At 39.7% G+C, this 19369-nt stretch overlaps 1 protein-coding gene across 2 annotated transcripts in view; it reads right to left on the reverse strand.

Annotated features, from left to right (window-relative positions):
• Window positions 1-19369, reverse strand: part of LOC137188651 (NLR family CARD domain-containing protein 3-like) — a 38476-nt gene that overhangs the window by 17528 nt on the left and 1579 nt on the right. Inside the window, exons 2-12 of one of the 2 annotated variants that reach the window (XM_067598237.1) lie at window positions 13234-13281; window positions 12859-12960; window positions 12630-12761; window positions 12427-12546; window positions 10263-10341; window positions 9873-10101; window positions 7940-9734; window positions 7645-7818; window positions 6614-6787; window positions 2423-2469; window positions 848-2268 (exon numbers count right to left, since the gene is read on the reverse strand). In XM_067598237.1, coding sequence (XP_067454338.1) covers window positions 1640-2268; window positions 2423-2469; window positions 6614-6787; window positions 7645-7818; window positions 7940-9734; window positions 9873-10101; window positions 10263-10341; window positions 12427-12546; window positions 12630-12761; window positions 12859-12947 — 3468 coding nt within the window. In that variant the 5' untranslated portion in view covers window positions 12948-12960; window positions 13234-13281 and the 3' untranslated portion in view covers window positions 848-1639. Of the gene's footprint in view, window positions 1-847; window positions 2269-2422; window positions 2470-6613; window positions 6788-7644; window positions 7819-7939; window positions 9735-9872; window positions 10102-10262; window positions 10342-12426; window positions 12547-12629; window positions 12762-12858; window positions 12961-13233; window positions 13282-19369 lie in introns of those variants that run through there. The other variant, XM_067598238.1, reaches the window with a different exon arrangement.

Here is a 19369-nt window from a genome sequence, read left to right on the forward strand (position 1 = left end):
TAAATAATATGTATCATTATTTAGGTTTTACTCATGTAATTATCCAATACATGAGTACTAAATGAAGGACTAAATGTTTCTAAATGTCCTCCACACTGCCAGGAATTAATCATGGCAGAGAAGTACAAAATCCATTTATAAGATATTTAAATAGGAATTTAAAATAATTCAATAGAAACATAGTAGATAGAAATAAGACAAAACTAAATAAAAAGAAGGAAAAATTGCAGTTTGGTGAAAGATATGATATGAATGAAGAGTCCCAAACTGAAGAGAATAAAACCTCCTGAGAGGTCTGAGACCAGCTGAGAAAATGAGCAGCTGTAACTTATATGTGTGGGAACTTGAGTGCTGAGGTTCACATAGTTTTTAGCTTTGAATCTACTGACATTTACACATTTTATTCAGACATCATCATCATTTACAAATACATATTCACAAACATCTTCATGGATGTACAAAGAGCCAAAAGGCTTTGAATGATTTCTGAACATCATTTCACAAACTCCTGAACAGTGCAGGATGGTGTTGTAGTTTGTTACTCTGACCACCAGAGGGCGCTAATATTCATCAGCATTTATCATCGTATCTCTGTCAGTATGAACCAAAGGAATAAACAGTGACACCTGCTAGCTTTAATCACACATGACAGCTGAGTGCTGATGATGCACAACTTATTTAGAAACAGTCAATGAACAACAGCTGTCAGACTGAATGTGAGCTAAACACATTAAACTGACACTTTAAACAGTCCTGAAACTGTCAAATACCTTCAATCTACTATATGAAATTAGATATGAATTAACATGCATACACTCAAAAATAAATGGAGAAAACTAACATCAGCTACTGATCATCATGAACTTTATTCTCTACACAGGAACTAAATAAACACTCCAGAGAAAAACTAAATACTTCCTGTATGTCAGAAACACACAACAGCTCCTGGACTTCTCATCTCTAATGCTGTGTTCACATCATATGGGATGGATGGTAGAGGCGGGAAAGATTCCCATGTTTACAACTTGCCAGCGTTCATGCCACACAACAAATCAAGACGGCTGCATGATTACAAAGTTGGTGGAATGAGGCTCAAAAATACTGTTATTGACAATAATCCACCATATCCAGTAAATATCAGAGCTTTCAGCTTTTCCACTTCATAATTACCACTTGAATGTTGACCTGAATTCTATTTACAAGTCAGAATCTCATAATTAGCATCATTCCAATATGATATGAACGCAGCATAAAAGCAGCCACACTCCAGCTGCTGAGCCTCAGCCTTCACCATTAGAGGTGTTCATTTAACCAGCCAATAGGAGGCCTGTTGTTCTGACCATCATTTGTCATGTGATCTCTAAATAAGTGAAGGAATCAGGTAACACAGTTACTATGAAACTACTAGAAGAACTACAACTAAACATTGTGAAGATCCCATTCCCATTATCCCATTACAGTTCAAGCCTTTCTAATACACTAACAACAGAAAACAACAACAACTGGACTCAGTTTATCATTTGATTCATTTTACAAACAAACTGTCAATCATGTGGAGACCATGTTTACATTTACAAGCAGTGAGAGATCATGTTGGTACTAAATACCATCAGCTGTGTGTGATCCTGTACAGACTGAACTATCTGGTCAGCAGTGAGAAAGTTTCTCTAACAGGAGGAGACTCTTCCTCCTCCAGACCACACAGAGACACTGAGGAACCAGGATTAAACCCAAACCCAGCATACAGAGGCTGAGTGAATGTGGTGTTGAAGGTGTGGAGGTGGATCAGTGTGTCAGAGGAGACTCTGTAGAAGGACAGAGTGCCAGCAGGACAGTCCACATACACTGCTACTCTGTTAGAGACAGAGGAGGAGGAGGAGGAGGAGGAACGGGAGAAGAAGACGTAGTTGGCAGAGGAGGAGGAGATGAATGTTTTTCTCTTAACGTGACGGACAGAGTAACCATCATCATTGGAGCAGGTCAGACTCCAGGACTGATCATTCCATCCAAACAAACAGTCTTCACTGTTTCCTTTCCTTCTGATTCCACTGTAAGTCACTGATATACGAACTCTTCCTCTCCACTCGACCTCCCAGTAACAGCGACCAGTCAGATCATTTCTACACAGCAGCTGATACCAGTAATCAAATCTGTCTGGATGATCAGGATATGACTGATCCTCCTCCACACATGTCACCTTCCTGTTGTTGTCAGACAGTTTGAGTCTTCTGTTTGCTGTGTTTGGATCCAGTGTGAGTTGACAGAAATCTGATGGAGAGAACGAGACACAATACAGCTGCAGTTATTGATCTATCATCTGTTTGATGATGACATCATCTTCATCCTCAGTAGGATGTGAATGAGTGATGTCACAGTTTGAAGTTTGCTTTGTTTTCATGAATGAAATGAAAAACACACTTACACTTCCTCAGACCTGGTGTCAACCATCGGACTCCAGCAGGCTGCAGCCTGAAAGGAGGAGGGGGGTCAGAGCAGCACGTTCTCTTTCAGCATGCAAACATGGACATGATATTACTGCTGCTCCATTATGGCAAAAACCATAATCACGATTATTTAACACGATTACTCGTTGACTTTGGAAACATTGTGCATCTATTTAAAAAAAACAACTTGTCTTTTTAACGGTGGATTTCCTTGAACAATAACAGATGCAGACCAGGGTTAGACGCTAGACTTTTCTGACGGCCAAAATGTCCGTTAATATTCCAGAATTCCGGCCATATAGAACAACTAGCGGACATATGTTTAAATAGCCATATAATATCCTACATTTAAACAGCAATAAAGCACAAAAACACTAACTATGATCCAACAAATGTATTTTAGTCAGCAGAATGAACTCTTCACACACTTTGTGAACTGAGCATATAAGCAACAATAATAAAATAAAACTAATATCCTTGCTGTTGGTAATTTAATGCAGCCATGTTGGCAGCCTGCAGCTGCAGCTCCACCACCTCCACCTGCCGCCGTCTCCCTGAGCCGCCTCTCACCAGGGCCCTACGGGAAAAATTAAACCTCCTACTGATCAACTACATGTTATTTAACCGTGGAGCTCCGGGCTGATCCGTTTGTTTCACTGTGTCAGTGCTGGATGTAACGTTACCTGAGAGAAAACGGTGTTAACTGCTGTGGAGCCAAAGTGCAGGACTGTTCCTGAAGTGTGCGCCGGCTTTTCAATCTCATACCACGCTTAGCCTACATCTGACCAAACATTCAATGAACCACTCAATGTTTTAACAGCAGAGGCAAAACCAAACTTTTGTATAATATAAGTTTAGTTCGTATCACTCAGTCATTTTCGGATAGCACGTGATCGCCTGCTGACGTCATTTCCACATTTCCAAGTAAGAGCACGCAGTCTTCCTGTGAGCTGTTTTTTTTTTTCGAATTAATCAATCAGGGATAAGTAACGTGCATTCATTGTTTTGTGTCAATGTCACACAGTGAGTATTAGTGTGTGTTTATTTGTTCTATGTATATTATCTAGCTCACACTTTCGTATACATTTCTGTTTGAGTATGAAAGGCACGAGGATGCTTGTGAGCAATGTTCAGCTCTCTAAAGCGGTAGTTTGGCTGCTTCTTCAGTTGGCAGTTATCAGCCACGTCATCCTTTGTATTTTTCATTTATTCTTTCATATGGGTAAAAATCACAAAGCACTTCACATCTTATTAGTGGTGTATCCTTACTAATGTAGCTGTCTGTGTGAACCGCACCGTGTTTAGTTAGGTTACATTCTTTCAGTGAGGCTACGTTAACTCTAGTAAGATATGACAAATGACAACATCCTGGTTAAGGTCTTTGATAGAATGCACACTAAGCTAACGTTAGCTACCGAACCGGCATCTGTTGCCATGGCAACAATAAACATTCATGCTCCGGGCTGTTGAACGTAGACTGAGTGTGTAACAGCTGACCTATCGGATGTGTAGAAGAACACAGAATGTGAAAATAAACATTACTGTTAATACCAGGTGTGAACAGACGTACTTAAAGCTGTCCACTTGTGATCGGATCACCCGAGACGCATGTTAATACCAGGTGTAAACAGTGCCATAGACTGTATGGGTTAGATCCATTGGAGGTACACTTACACTTACATTTTGCATTTGTAGTCATCGTGTTATAAATAGCTGCGTTTATTTTTTTATTTATTTGTTATTGTTTAACAATAAAGCGGTAGATAAAAGTAGTCATCTCTTAAATGCTGTGCTTAAAATGTCTAAATCTTACCCCATAATTTTCTACTGATTAGACTAGCATTAAAAGGTTGTGGACAAATGTCTGGATGTGAGTCACCAGCATCTTCTAAAGTGGCCCCTTCAGGTTGGATGGTATGACTTCTGGTCTATTTACAATGCATCTTAATCGTATTTACAATGTATAAAACCCTGCTCCCTGCTTTCGTTCTCCCAGCCTGCAACATCAATGTTTACTGTTGCCATGGCAACAGATGCCGGTTCAGTAGTTAATGTTAGCTTAGCGTAATCTACATATTAACAATGAACAATAAAACTACAATACGACGTTTCTAAACCAAAATAACTATCAACACCAACAGCCATTCTATCAAAGACTTTAACCAGGATGCTGTTACTTGTCATATCTTACTACACTTAACGTAGCCTCAATGAAACAATGTAACCTAACTACATTAGTAAGGATACACCACTAATAAGATGTGAAGTGCTTTGTCACTTTTACCCATCTGAAAGAATAAATGAAAAATATAAAGGATGACGTGGCTGATAACTGCCAACTGAAGAAGCAGTCAAACTACCGCTTTGGAGAGCTGAACATTGCTCACAAGCATCCTCGTGCCTTTCATACTCAAACAGAAATGTATACAAAAGTGTGAGCTAGATAATATACACAGAACATATAAACACACACTAATACTCACTGTGTGACATTAACACAAAACAATGAATGCACGTTACTTATCGCTGATTGATTAATTTGAAGAAAAAAAACAGCTCACAGAAAGACTGCGTGCTCTTACTTGGAAATGTGGAAATGATGTCAGCAGGCGATCACGTGCTATCCGAAAATGACCGAGTGATACGAGTGGATTTTCATCCGGACAGGCGGAAAGTTTGTTTCAAAACTCTGTGTGTGTAAAAAGCAAATCCACGCGCCTTGAACTGAGATCCACAAATGTTTTTTTCGATTCACAAATAAAAACTGAGTTCACAAATGCCTGTTGGAAAGTTGTAAATGTTAGGAAGATATTCACAAATGTTTTTCATTTATTTCTAAATTAATATAATGTATTCACAGATATTTTTTTATTTGTGGAATTTGTTTGTGTATTTGCAGATCTGTTTTATATTTGCAAAGTATTTTTGTGAGTTTACAAATCAGTTTTTTTGTGTTTGTGGAAAGTGTTTATATTTACAGATTACACATTTACACAGAGATTGTTGTTCTGTTCACACAAATCATTATGAAACAAATCTCACTCCATACATCAGATAACGTGAGTCAGAGACAGCTTCTCTCGCTCTGTCTCTTTGGTTGCTAATTTCATCCCTGATGGTTAAATGTCTCTGTGGCTGTTGTATGAATTTATCTCCTTAACAAGAATGCAGCAGATATCATATAATGTGCTGTGGGTAGTTTGCTTGTTGAAGTTACAGTGAAATGTCTGAACTCACTCTTGTTTTTAATTGAGTGGTTGTTCAGTCACCTGATGATGTTGTGTGATTAGTGGATGACTGTGCAGGAGGTCTGGCTGCTTGCTTGTGACAATTTCTTCAGTTCGTTTTTAAGCTGAACCATATATTGAGTAATAAGCTAAATGTAACTAGAATAACAAGTTAACATGTCAGCTTTGTAGACTATATTTTGTATGTGGTGCATATAGATAAGAGTGTGTAAGTCATGTATTTGATGCATGCATTAATACTTTCTGATGTGAACCTACACTTTTAGATCTGTGAACGTTTATAGTGTTCAGTATTTCTAGTATTCAGCACTGATCTGTACCTGTATCACATTATAAGCTTTGTAGTACTTTATATATTTCTGTATACTAAGAAAATACATAGGAAACACATGTAAATCATGTGATATGTTGTCTGCTTTTGATGAGAACATAAATCTGTTGTCACAATAGAACAATACTATAAATTTGAATTTAACTTTGTTAAAATGACACATGTAAACCACTCCACGGCTAAAATGAACATATCTTTATTTAGAAACAATATATATAAATGTCTTTAAAGAAGCATCCTTTTCACCACTCCGGGGTTTTTGTTTTTGGAAGAAAATTGTTTTATTGGCATATAAAACTGCCCTCCACCCCTCCGATTTCATCGGGTGGGGAACAATGATATGGTATGATGTGGTTTGTTGTAAGATTCCATGTTGGTTTTCCTCCTGTCTTCCCCAATTTTTTGAGTCACCAGCCGCCACTGATTATATTGGTACAGACTCTAATGGTACATCGTTAGTACAAAAGATTACACCGTAACTATAGAGCAATTACACTGTACGTTGCAGGTTGTAATCTTAAGCGTTTCCCTTTTTCTTTTAAGACTCAGCAGTTTGTATTCTGAAATGATGACAACCTGTCTGTCCATACCTGAGAGTGTCCAGTCTCCAGTGTGGATCCTCTAGTCCAGCAGACAGCAGTTTCTCTCCTGAATCTCCTGGATGATTGTAGCTCAGATCTAGCTCTCTCAGATGGGAGGGGTTGGAGCTCAGAGCCGAGGCCAGAGAAGCACAGCCTTCCTCTGTGATCAGACATCCTGACAGACTGCAGACACGCAAGACAATACACGTCACATGATCTGAGATCATGTGTTTATTACTGTCATCACCATCATGTGTTTCTGTAATCTTTAGAGTTAAGCTTAATACTTTTAGTCACTCTAAATTCAAGTGCCTAACCACTGTAAGGCTTTTCTTGTGAGGTAGTTCAGCTTCCTGTAACCTTAGTCAACATGATGTTAGACGACGGCTAACTCTTCACTGCATAAAATTAGGTATAAATAAAAGAATAGTAGAATAAGAAACAGCCACCGTGAGTTGATTAGATGAAGAGCTGCAGGTGACAGATGCTCACAGCTGAATACAGAACAATCCCAACTAATGTGGCATATAAGGACTGAGCATTGTGGAAAAAACTAACAGTAAGGAAACATTTCTGACTCATTCATTCAGTTTCAGTAATCATACAGAGTTTTAAGGTTGTTTGAAACAAAACAAAAATTAATTGGTGGTTAACCACATAACAACTGGGGTGCACTGACATATCACCATGGTGAGTAAAAATCACTATCATCCAAATACAGATACTGCTCTGACATTAAAAGAAACTATAACTGTTAAAAATCTGCCCATTGAATAACTGTCTGTATGTGTTTTACTTTGGGCCAGTTACACAGTTCTCCAATCAGTGTTTGGATCTTAAAACTCCTCTCTGGTATTTCAGGTTCCAACAGCAGAAACAGAGCAAAACTAATAAAAATATATAAATAGAAAATTACTCACAAAGTATAAATACACAACTGGTCTGAAAATAATTTCAATAGAGAAAAGTCCACGTGTTTATGTACTCATATAAATCACAATTTAAATGGTCATCAGTTGAGCAGGTTGATGAATCCTGACCTGAGAGTTTTCAGTGTACAGTGTGGACTCTCCAGTCCAGCAGATAACAGCTTCACTCCTGAATCCCGCAGGTTGTTGTTAGTCAGGTCTAGCTCTCTCAGACTACAGGACTGGGAGCTGAGAACTGAGGACAGAGCTGCACAGCTTCTCTCTGAGAGGCTACAGCCATTCAGTCTGGAGAATACATTTGGTGAAATACTTAATAATTGATTTTTCTCCCCTCTTGAAAAAATTTCTTTGACTATCTTTTCAATAAATCAATAAATCAATCTATAAATAACTATCCTGTACTTACAGAGCTATGTTGGAGGATTTGACCACTGGCAGCAGCCTCAGAAGAGCCTCCTCTGAAGCAGAGTATTTCTTCAGGTCAAACACATCCAGATGTTTTTCTGATGACAGTAAGATGAAGACCAAAGCTGACCACTGAGCAGGAGACAGTTTATCTGTGGAGAGGCATCCTGATCTCAGGTACTGTTGGATCTCCTCCACTAGAGAATGATCATTCAGTTCATTCAGACAGTGGAACAGATTGATGCTTCTCTCTGTAGACAGATTCTCACTGATTTTCATCTTGATGTACTCGACTGTTTCCTGATTGGTCTGTGAGTTACTTCCTGTATGTGTCAGCAGACCTCGGAGGAGAGTCTGATTGGTCTGCAGTGAAAGACCCAGGAGGAAGCGGAGGAACAAGTCCAGGTGTCCATTTGGACTCTGTAAGGCCTCGTACACAGCACTCTGGTAGAAATGTGTTGATTTGCCTCTGAACCCTTCAGACCACCAGGATGTTGTTTGTTCTTCTGCCAGCAGTTTGACTCCAGAGTTGAAGAATGTCAGATGGACATGAAGAGCAGCCAGAAACTCCTGAACGCTCAGATGGACAAAGCAGAACACCTTGTCCTGGTATAACCCTCTCTCCCTTCTAAAGACCTCTGTGAACACTCCTGAGTACACTGAGGCTGCTCTGATATCGATGCCACACTCTGTCAGGTCTGATTCATAGAAGATCAGGTTGCCTTTCTGTAGCTGCTCAAAAGCCAGTTTTCCCAGAGACTCAATCATCTTCCTGCTCTCTGGACTCCAGTGTGGATCTGTCTCAGCTCCTCCATCATACTTGACCTTCTTCAGTTTGGACTGAACCACCAGGAAGTGGATGTACATCTCAGTCAGAGTCGTGGGCAGCTCTCCTCCCTCTCTGCTTTTCAAAGCATCCTCCAGAACTGTAGCAGTGATCCAGCAGAAGACTGGCATGTGGCACATGATGTGAAGACTTTGTGATGTCTTGATGTGGGAGATGATGGTGCTGGCTTGCTCCTCATCTCTAAATCTCTTCCTGAAGTACTCCTCCTTCTGTGGGTCAGTGAACCCTCTGATCTCTGTCACCATGCTGACACACTCAGGAGGGATCTGATTGGCTGCTGCAGGTCGTGTGGTTATCCACAGGCGAGCAGAGGGAAGCAGTTTCCCCCTGATGAGGTTTGTCAGCAGCACATCCACTGAGGTGGACTCTGTAACATCAGTCAGGATCTCATTGTTGTGGAAGTCCAGAGGAAGTCGACATTCGTCCAGACCGTCAAAGATGAACACAACCTGGAACTCTTCAAACCTGCAGATTCCTGCTTCTTTGGTTTCAGTAAAGAAGTGATGAACAAGTTCCACCAAGCTGTACTTTTTCTCTTTCAGCATATTCAGCTCTCTGAAAGTGAATGGAAATGTGAAGTGTATTTCCTGGTTGGCTTTGTCTTCAGCCCAGTCAAGAGTGAACTTCTGTGTTAAGACTGTTTTCCCAATGCCAGCCACTCCCTTTGTCATCACTGTTCTGATTGGTTCATCTCTTCCAGGTGAGACTTCAAAGAGGTCTTCATGTCTGATTGTTGTTTCTGGTCTGTCTGTTTTCCTGGATGCTGTTTCAATCTGTCTGACTTCATGTTCATCATTGACCTCTGCAGTCCCTCCCTCTGTGATGTAGAGCTCTGTGTAGATCTGATTCAGAGGGGTTGGATTTCCTGCTTTAGCAATCCCTTCAAACACACACTGAAACTTCTTCTTCAGGTTACACTTGAGTTTATGATTAAACATGGCAGGAGATTCTGTATGAACAAACAGAAAATAGAATCAACGAATAAATTAGTATCAGTAAATATTTCAAAAGACTATAAAAAATATTTTCCTCCATCATTAATGTCTCATTTATCCATCATGTTAAATTTTTATAGAAATCCTCTTACTGTTCTGCAGACGGTCAGCCAGCTCCTCCTGCTTCATTCTCCTCAGGAAGTGCAGTGTGATCTTCTGAAATGCCTCTCTGCTTCTCCTCCTCTGCTCTTCCTCTTCATCGTCCAAAACCTCCTCATCCTCCCTCTGACTCTCTAGGCATTCTGGATAATCTGAACTCAGAACTTTCTGCATCTTCTTCAGCTCATTCTTCACAAAGGTGATGATGTTCTCCTCCAGCAGCTGGAACAGAATACTACATGAATGACACAATCAAACTGAAATCATGAAGCAAACATCAGATCCATGTTGGACAGACTGACAATCCACTGGTCTACAAAGTGCAGCATGGAGATGGTTGTGAACAGAAAAGATGTAAAAGTAGTTGTTGTACATGTACAGACCATAAATATGGAGTCCAGGTGTGTTTGATGCTGCTGGGCAGACTGACCACTGGGAACCTCTGAGCTCTCCTGGTCCACTCTGTGAAGGAATCATGAAGAATGAGCTCACATTATGTCTGTCCACACAGAGACAAACACAGGCTAAAGGTCCATCAAGTGATATTTGGATGTGAACAGAGAATCAGATGACTCCCTGTAGTGATAAAGCTTTACTAGTCCTGCTGATCCCACTGAGAATCAACAGCTCAGTCTGTTTGTAGCTTTCAGCTCAGTGTTTTGCTTCATCAGTCAGTTTGGTTTAGTCCCAACAGCTCTGAACAACCCTCCATACAGCTCTCCCTCCCTCACTGTACACTGCTGAAGTGGCCTGGAGCAAGGCAGCTACAACCTCCAGCTGCTCCAGTGGAGCTGCTCAGTGTCTGCTTTTATCAGACTGGTTGAACTGGGCAGCTCCCAGTATGAAAATGACATTCAAGTGTGTGTAAGTGAGAAAGTAGGCAGGTGTCATGTCTGAGGTTTTTGAATGTCTTGTGTTTGAGCAGGTTGAGGAGTATTTAGTCAGACACAGTTTGTTGTATGAGCTTCAGTCTGGCTTTACAGCAGCAGACTCTACTGACACCTGTCTTATTCATTTGTTTGATTTTATTAGACAAAACCTTGATGGAGGAAATTATGTTATGAAAGCCGTTTACACAGTGAATCATTCTGTACTGTTGTCAAAGTTACAGTGCATGGTGTTTGGACATATTACTGTAAAATGGTTTATTTCTTACATTACTTGAAGAACTGAAGTCTCTGATGCTGAAGTAATTCTATCAGAAACTCAGGATATAATGTGTGGTGCTGCATGGTTCTATTTTAGGGCCTCTTTTATTTCTTGATACGACAGCTGCTGTGACATGCAAGCTTCTGCTGCTGATGATTCTGCATTACTGGTATCTAGGAATGATGTCAGTGAAATTCAGAACTCTACGTAATGAATCAGAAAGTGTGAGAGAGTGGCTGATAGATAACAAGCTATCAATACATTTGGGTAAAACCCAGTCAATCCTGTTTGGAACAAAGACGTTGTCAAGAATGAATACATTGAAAATATTTTGTAATGGAACTGAAATTTTATTATATTTTGTATCATATTTAGGAGTAATATTGGACCAGTCACTGTCCTTTGAATCTGTTGTTGTTAAAATATCTAAGAGTGCTAGAAAACTTATGTTCCTCTTTCACAGAACAAAAGTAGAATTTTTTTTAACTTTTTTGTTAAGAAACTTCTCATGTCCTCATTGATACAGCATCAGTTTGATTCTGCCTGTTCTGATTTGTTCAGTGGTTTGACATCTGAATTTAGGAGCAAACTGCAGGTGATGCAAAATAATATTATTCAGTATTTATTAAATGTATCCTCTTTAACTCATGTTGGTGATGAATTGAGAAGTGTAGGACTGCTGTCAGTACAACTCAGAGTAGAACAACAGAAGCTGCATGATATGTTCAACATTATCAATGGGTTTGCTCCTCAATACTTCACAGATAACAATGGAACATACTCAGCATGGCTAAAACACCAGGGCCAGTGTGTGTTCATATGAAGTCCCTCCAGTGAATAATGTAGCCAAAAGTTCCTTTTTTTAAGTTGCTGCTGTGTTGTGGAACAGCCTCCTGTTATACATCCAGCTGTTAAAAATGAGAGGAACTTATAGAAGTCAGGTCAGGACTTATTTATGGAACATGGTCAATGGTTTATAATGAAGTCTGCAATTCCATTTTTACTTTTTTGTTGTACTTTATGTTTTTATGTGGGCATGTATTAATTTATTGAATTTGTGGTGATCTAGTTTTATGTTGTATGTCTTGTGTTTTGTCTTTTAACATCTTGGGACCATGTTGGAAATAAGTATTTTCACTTTAACATGTTTTTTATGTTTGTAATGTATAAATAAATCATATTATGTCACTTTTCATATGAACAACCAAGTGCAACACCATGAATGTCTTCCAGGAGAGACTGTCTGAACATGTGATCTGTTATCTCCATATTTAAATGATTATCACGTCTCCTCCCTCTCTATGACGGCCGGCTTTTCACTGATGTGGTCGGACAACACGGCATACAAACCAGTTCTTTTCTAGCATAACCCGACATTTACTGTCAGTTACAGCTTACATCTGATCAGCAGATGGATGTCCTCCTTTAAAATCAATTAAACGTTGTTTTGAAAGGTCGCTCTTAAAGGATAGACAGCTGGGTTCAGGTCCAGGAGAGTCTGGTCTCTGCTGCTGGATCCTGAAACAACAACAGCTCTGATAAATGTGCATGTTGGATAGAAATGAAAAGTCTGTTCAGTCTTTGCAGCTTTATATTCTTACCTTCCATTAGCAGGTTGTCCAGGTTTAAAATGTATAGGTTTCCCCATGGACTGGTCACTCTTCATGGACACACAGTTGGGTCCAGGTCCAGGTCCAGGTCCAGCAGAGTCTGGTCTGTGCTGCTTCTTTGTTCTTCAACACAACACACACAGAGCTTTGAGTGTGAATAATGATGGTGGAGTGATGTGAGTGGAGAACAGTGATGGACAGTTAGAGATCCTCATCTCACCTCTGAGCTTTGGTCTGGCTGTCATGTTCCCCACACAGAGAGCTTTTAGAGGGAGGGACTCCCTCCTCTCTGTCCTCACACTGATCCATAGCAGAGAAACACCTTCACACAAACACAACAACATGGTCATTCATTACAACAAGCTGCACATCACACCAGCACTGCAGTTACAATGGCGTCATTCTTGATTCAACCACCAGATGGCATCAAAGTAAAACATTATTCTTCATTTCCACTGAGGTTTAATGTTTAATGTTTTACTTTCAGAACGTTCCAGTTCTCTGTTGGCTTTTTATTTACCACTATAGAGCACATTTAATGGAGATGAGCTGCTGGTGGAGTCAGCTGTGTGGCAGAAGAAATAAAAATACTCACCAGGTGAATTCAGATCCACATCCAGTCACAGAGTCTTTGTAGCTTCACCTGCAGAGGAAACACAGAGAGAGAAACTGCTGCTGATTCTCCTTCATCAGTCCTTCATCATCAGTCTGAGGACTCTGGTTTTCTATGGATGTCTTTTTACTACCTGTTAATCACTAACCATACCACCTGTGAAACAAAGTCTCCCTCACTACCAGCATGATACTGGTTACTAAAACATACACCAGCTTAAAGGTGACTGAATGGGGCGGCCCTTCATAATGACACTAAACTTCTCTGACAATGAATAAAATGTTTTACACAAACAAACTCAAGACTGTTTGAAAATGTTTGAGTTCATTTTATGTCAAACTGTCAGAACATAATCACATGACTGTGTTTAAGTGCAGTTAGTGACGTGTTGAAAGCTGATAAAATGTGTATCTGTCAGGTTGGTGAGCTGTTGTTGACTTGCTAGCTAGTGACAGTGTTCCTAATATAACTGCAGCACATTTAACTGTTTGATGAACAATAAATTCACTGCAGAACATCTATTAAAACATGGTTTACTTTTACTGGTCAACATTAAACACAACTAAACAGCATATTATTAATGAAGGAGCTATTTCATTAGTTTGATTCGATTTTTTTTTGTTTGTTTATGTTGTTTATTTTTATTTATTTTGTTTTTGTGGGTAAACACTAGGGGCATCAGACAGTAGGTGATATAGGTAGCCAGGTGTTAGAGGCAGGAAATGCACCGGGAAGGGGAAATGTTGTTTTTTTTTTACCAGCAGGACAAAGCAGAGAGGCAGCATGATTTTTTAACATGTTTGTTTGCTGTTGAAAGCTGAAAATAAACCCTCTGAATGGAGCTTTTGGCCTGGAAAATGATTTTTTTGACTGTCTGAGTAAGCCTAACTAACGTGGTGCATTTGTAGCCCTTTTTTGATTTTTCTTAAATTTTGATATTTTTGAAGGAACTCTTGATTTGTCCTTTTTTTGCCTTTTGAACAAATGGCCACAACAATTAATAATCTATTTAATTCATTTATGAAAAGCAGCACCATCATACATTGAGCCTTTAACACTCAGTGTCAGCTGTGTATTTATTTGAGTCTAATTTTTTATTATTGATGCACATATTACATGTTATATGCAGGTAATTTTTAAGAGTAACAACAGTCAAATGCAATAAAATATTGAAAAGTTGAAACAAGTAGATTGAAGGTCATTTGTTAGGTTTGTGATGTCACTATTCTTCAGCCAGTAAATGTTGTTAATGGAACTTTAGTAAACTACAGATTGATTAACAATCATTTAATGTCTGTATACATCATAACAGTGGGGTTATGAAAGTTGAGGGGCATTCACAGCTTTTATTTTATCTGCTTCTCTCCAGATATTTCCCAGTCTAGAGCAGAGGATCCTGCGCAGCCTCACCTCAAGGTCTTCCCCAAGACGCAGCATGGGAACAGGAAGAGGGCATTTAATGATTCTTGGTACAAAGACAACACATGGTTAGAGTATTCCATTAGAAAAAATTCTGTTTTTCGCTGTGCTTGCCAGCATTTTTGCCCCATCCTCTGTATTTAGGTCAGAAACAGGCTTTTCCAACGGGAAGAAAGCTTTGAGCAAGGAAGGTGACTTTAAAGACCACTCTAAACCAGAGCACCACAGCATGGAAGCAGCACCACATGGTCATTCAAACAAATTAATGTATGATGGATTCCATCAATAAAGAGAGGGAAAAGACAATTAAAGAGAATCAGGCATACATCAAAACCATTGCAGATGTACTGCTATTAACTGCCACCAAGAACATCTTCCAAACAGGTCTGAGGACTCAAATAACAGAGGCAACTTCTTAGCCATTTTAGAGGAAATTGCTAAGCATGATCCTCTGATAGAGAAGCACATGAAAGCTCATGGAAATGCCAAGTACACTAGCAAAACTATTCAAAATGAAATACTGGAATGCAGAAATTGTACAAGCTGAAATAATAGGGGAAGTCAAACAAAGTGAGGTTTTCAGTAATTGCTGATGAAACCAAAGACCTTCACAAGAAAGAGCAAGTATCACTTTTTATTCGGTACTATTACAATGAGATCATACATGAGAGCTTTCTTGACTTTCAGAGGGCTGACAACCTAGATGCAGCAGGGCTAACCAACTTGATCATAAAATGCCTTGAAAGACATGGGCTAGCAGGGCAGGAATTATACCACGGCCAAACGGCCAGTACCGTGGATGCCCCAGAGTGTGGCAATAATGCCCTTCAAAAATTAACTACCCACACGGCCAGTTTGGCATGCCCTGTTTGAACTGGCCGTTGTGCCCCTAAAAGAAAGTTGCACATTTCCTCATTTAAAACTACATATGACAAAGCAAATAGACTAGACGTTTCCCAGTGTCTCCATCATCACGCTGAGCATCAACAGTAACGCAGGATTTCTCCCGCAAATATATGTGTAATGTTAATGTACACATCAACAGCTAGCCCGCTAGCTTACATTAGCTAACAATTAACATTATGTGATAAGCACAGGCAGCTAAGCACTGTACATTGTATTAATACACGTTGCGTTTTAAAGTTCAGTCACACACTCTCCTAACAGGCTTGGAAGCAGTCAAAAATTATTTTCTCTGGCAGTTAACGTAGCATTTATAAGACTGCCTGTGACAGTGTCACAGACAGGTCACTCATCTGGCAGCTTGATATATTCCGTTTCTGCAGACGAGACGTTGAAAAACACTTTGGACTCGTTTTCACTCGTCATGAATTTATTTCCTCTGTGGCAGAAAAACATGTTATACGATCCTTCAGAAACTGCTACAGGTTAAACCGGACTAACAAAACACTTTTAGTGCTGACTGACTCTAACACACTCATAAACAGACTTTAAGACACTCGCTAGCCTAGCAATTAATGCTACAAACAACCCTTAATGCAAAACTCCGTGTTGAAGGCGGTTTAACACCGGTACTTCATCCATTAAAAAAGAAGATCTGATGTTGTGAACAAGCCGTTAGTGGAGTGTGTATACAAATCAACCTGTAGACCAACATGCATAACCGGTCAAAAATATTGTCACAGTTAACTGTTGACATCCTAACCAGGATATCACTGCGTTGACTTGATGGGTTGCGACGTTAACACATGTGCGCACACACACTCACACACACACACACACTTCTCTGAAAGCTGACACTTCTCAGTTAAGACAAATCAGGAGAGTCTGTCGGCTGTTACTTGATTCAGAGCTCTCATCATAGACTCTCCTTGAGAAGTTTCTCAGTGTGTTTAAACTTTGACATTTGAAAAAGTGTTAAGTCATTTTTGTGGCTGCTCCTATTATCTCAGACTCAAATGCTAATAGTTACACAAGTGTTGAAACTTGTTCAGATTATTTTGATCACCGTTACCCATTCATAGACTTCATCATTAAAATATAACAATAACAATTAATATAATGATTTGCTCCCGTTTTTTCAGACAGCATTTTGTGGAAAAGTCAAACATTCAGTGTACAGTCTTAATAAACTCAGTACTGTTTTTCAGTACACTGTCTACTAATTGTTGATTGTATACTGTTTTGTCCTCATACAATGTAATTATCTCTTATTGTTATTGCACCATTGGTTTTGGCCTTGGTGCCCTACATTTTGGCCGTGATTCCCTAATAAATTTGTATTTATGAAAGGCCAAAGTTGCCTTGCCCTAAAAATGACTTAATTCCAGGCCTGGGCTAGAATATCAAACTAACCTGGTTGGTCAGGGCTATGACGGCGCTGCTGTTATGAGTGACAAGCACTCAGGTGTGTGTACAAGGATCCAAGAAGTTGCAAAGTATGTATTTTATGTGCATTGTAATCATTGTTTGAACCTTGTGATCGTGGATAGTGTCAAGTCAGTCTCTGAGGTTGATTGCTTTTTTTCACTTCTTCAGAAACTTCATTCTTTTATGTCTGGATCATATGAGCACACAAAATGGCTTGAAATTCAGAGGGAAATGTATGGTGTCAATTCATGTTTATTAGCATGCTAATCGTTAATGGTGAATTAAGCTAATTGCTAATTAGCCGCCATGCAAGGTGGAACACCTCTTCTTTAAACAAACGATTTTCATGGCAATCAATTTGCAGCCAATCAGAGTTGCTCCCGCTGAATGCACGCAGATAACGTTATCACGCAGGAAGCATGCCACAAGGACATGAAGCAGATAGCACGTCTGGACTATTCCTGCTGTATCCAGCCACTTTTTCAGAGGAGAGGAAGCACGGCGTTCGACAGGTAACCTTAAAAACGATTTTTTTCTAAGGATTCAAAACATTGAAAATGTCTAATGTTCTAGCTAAGGGTGTACATTTTGACTGACGACTGAAACAAAGCAAGTAATATCAACATTAAGTCAGCTAGGTAACATTAGCAGCTAAGATTTAGCTAAACTTTGACGTTGGGACATTTTAGCTGGATATTTTGACCATTATGTCGGACATTTTCAGGCCCTTAAATCGGACAGTTTTTTTGTGACGTGGGGACATTTTAGCCAGAGATTTTGACCGTTGACAGTACGTCGTGCATTTTCATGATGGTAAATGATACATTTTAACCATCGCGTCGGGCATTTTTGTGCTGTTAAACGGGACGTTTTTTATTTATTTATTTTACCGCATTTTACTGTTTAAACCTAAACCTGAGTTTCAGTCAGGATTTAGAGCGCATCATAGCACAGAGACAGCACTGGTGAAAGTCACAAATGACCTCCTTACTGCATCGGACAAAGGATTTGTCTCTATACTTGTCTTGTTAGATTTTAGTGCCGCATTCGACACAATTGACCATCAAATCCTTTTGCAGAGACTGGAACATTTAATTGGCATTAAAGGAACTGCATTAAGCTGGTTTAAGTCCTATTTATCAGACCGATTTCAGTTTGTACATGTTAATGATGAATCCTCCGTGAAGGCAAAAGTTAGACACGGAGTTCCACAAGTTTCTGTACTTGGACCAATTCTATTCACCTTATATATGCTTCCTTTAGGTAATATTATTAGGAAACACTCCATAAATTTTCATTGTTACGCAGATGACACCCAATTATATTTATCAATGAAGCCAGATGAACCCAATCAGTTAAAAAAACTCCAAGCGTGCCTTAACGACATAAAGACCTGGATGACCTGCAATTTTCTACTACTAAATTCAGATAAAACTGAAGTTATTGTGTTTGGCCCTAAACACCTTAGAAACACATTATCTAATGATATAGCTACTCTGGATGGCATTACCCTGGCCTCCAGCACCACCGTAAGGAATCTGGGAGTTATCTTTGATCAGGATATGTCCTTTAACTCCCACATAAATCAAATTTCAAGGACTGCCTTTTTTCACTTACGTAATATCACAAAAATCAGGCACATCCTGTCCCTAAAAGATGCAGAAAAACTAGTTCACGCATTTGTTACTTCTAGGCTGGATTATTGTAATTCCTTATTATCAGGCTGCTCTAACAAGTCTCTAAAGACTCTCCAGCTGGTCCAGAATGCAGCTGCACGTGTTCTGACTAAAACTAGAAAAAGAGACCACATTTCTCCAATTTTAGCTTCGCTACATTGGCTTCCTGTAAAATCTAGAATAGAATTTAAAATCCTTCTCCTAACTTACAAAGCCCTTAATGGTCAGGCACCATCATATCTTGAAGAGCTCATAATACCGTATTATCCCACTAGAACACTGCGCTCCCAGTATGCAGGCTTACTGGTGGTCCTTACAGTCTTTAGAAGTAGAATCGGAGGCAGAGCCTTCAGCTATCAGGCTCCTCTCCTGTGGAACCATCTTCCAGATTCAGTCCGGGGTGCAGACACCCTCTCTATGTTTAAGAGTAGGCTTCAAACTTTCCTTTTTGATAAAGCTTATAGTTAGGGCCGACCAGGCTCGCCTTGGATCAGCCCTTAGTTATGCTGCTATAGGCCTAGACTGCTGGGGGACTTCCCATGATGCACTGAGCTCCTCTCTCCTCCTCCTCCTCTCCATCTGTATGCATTCATGTAACATCAATGCATGTCACTAACTTTGCTTCTTCCCCGGAGTTTTTTGGGGCTTTCTCATCTCACAGGAAACCCTGGGTTCTGGGCCGAGCCTTCGCG

The sequence above is a fragment of the Thunnus thynnus genome, chromosome 9 (assembly GCF_963924715.1).
Source record: "Thunnus thynnus chromosome 9, fThuThy2.1, whole genome shotgun sequence".
Taxonomy (NCBI): Eukaryota; Metazoa; Chordata; class Actinopteri; order Scombriformes; family Scombridae; genus Thunnus; species Thunnus thynnus.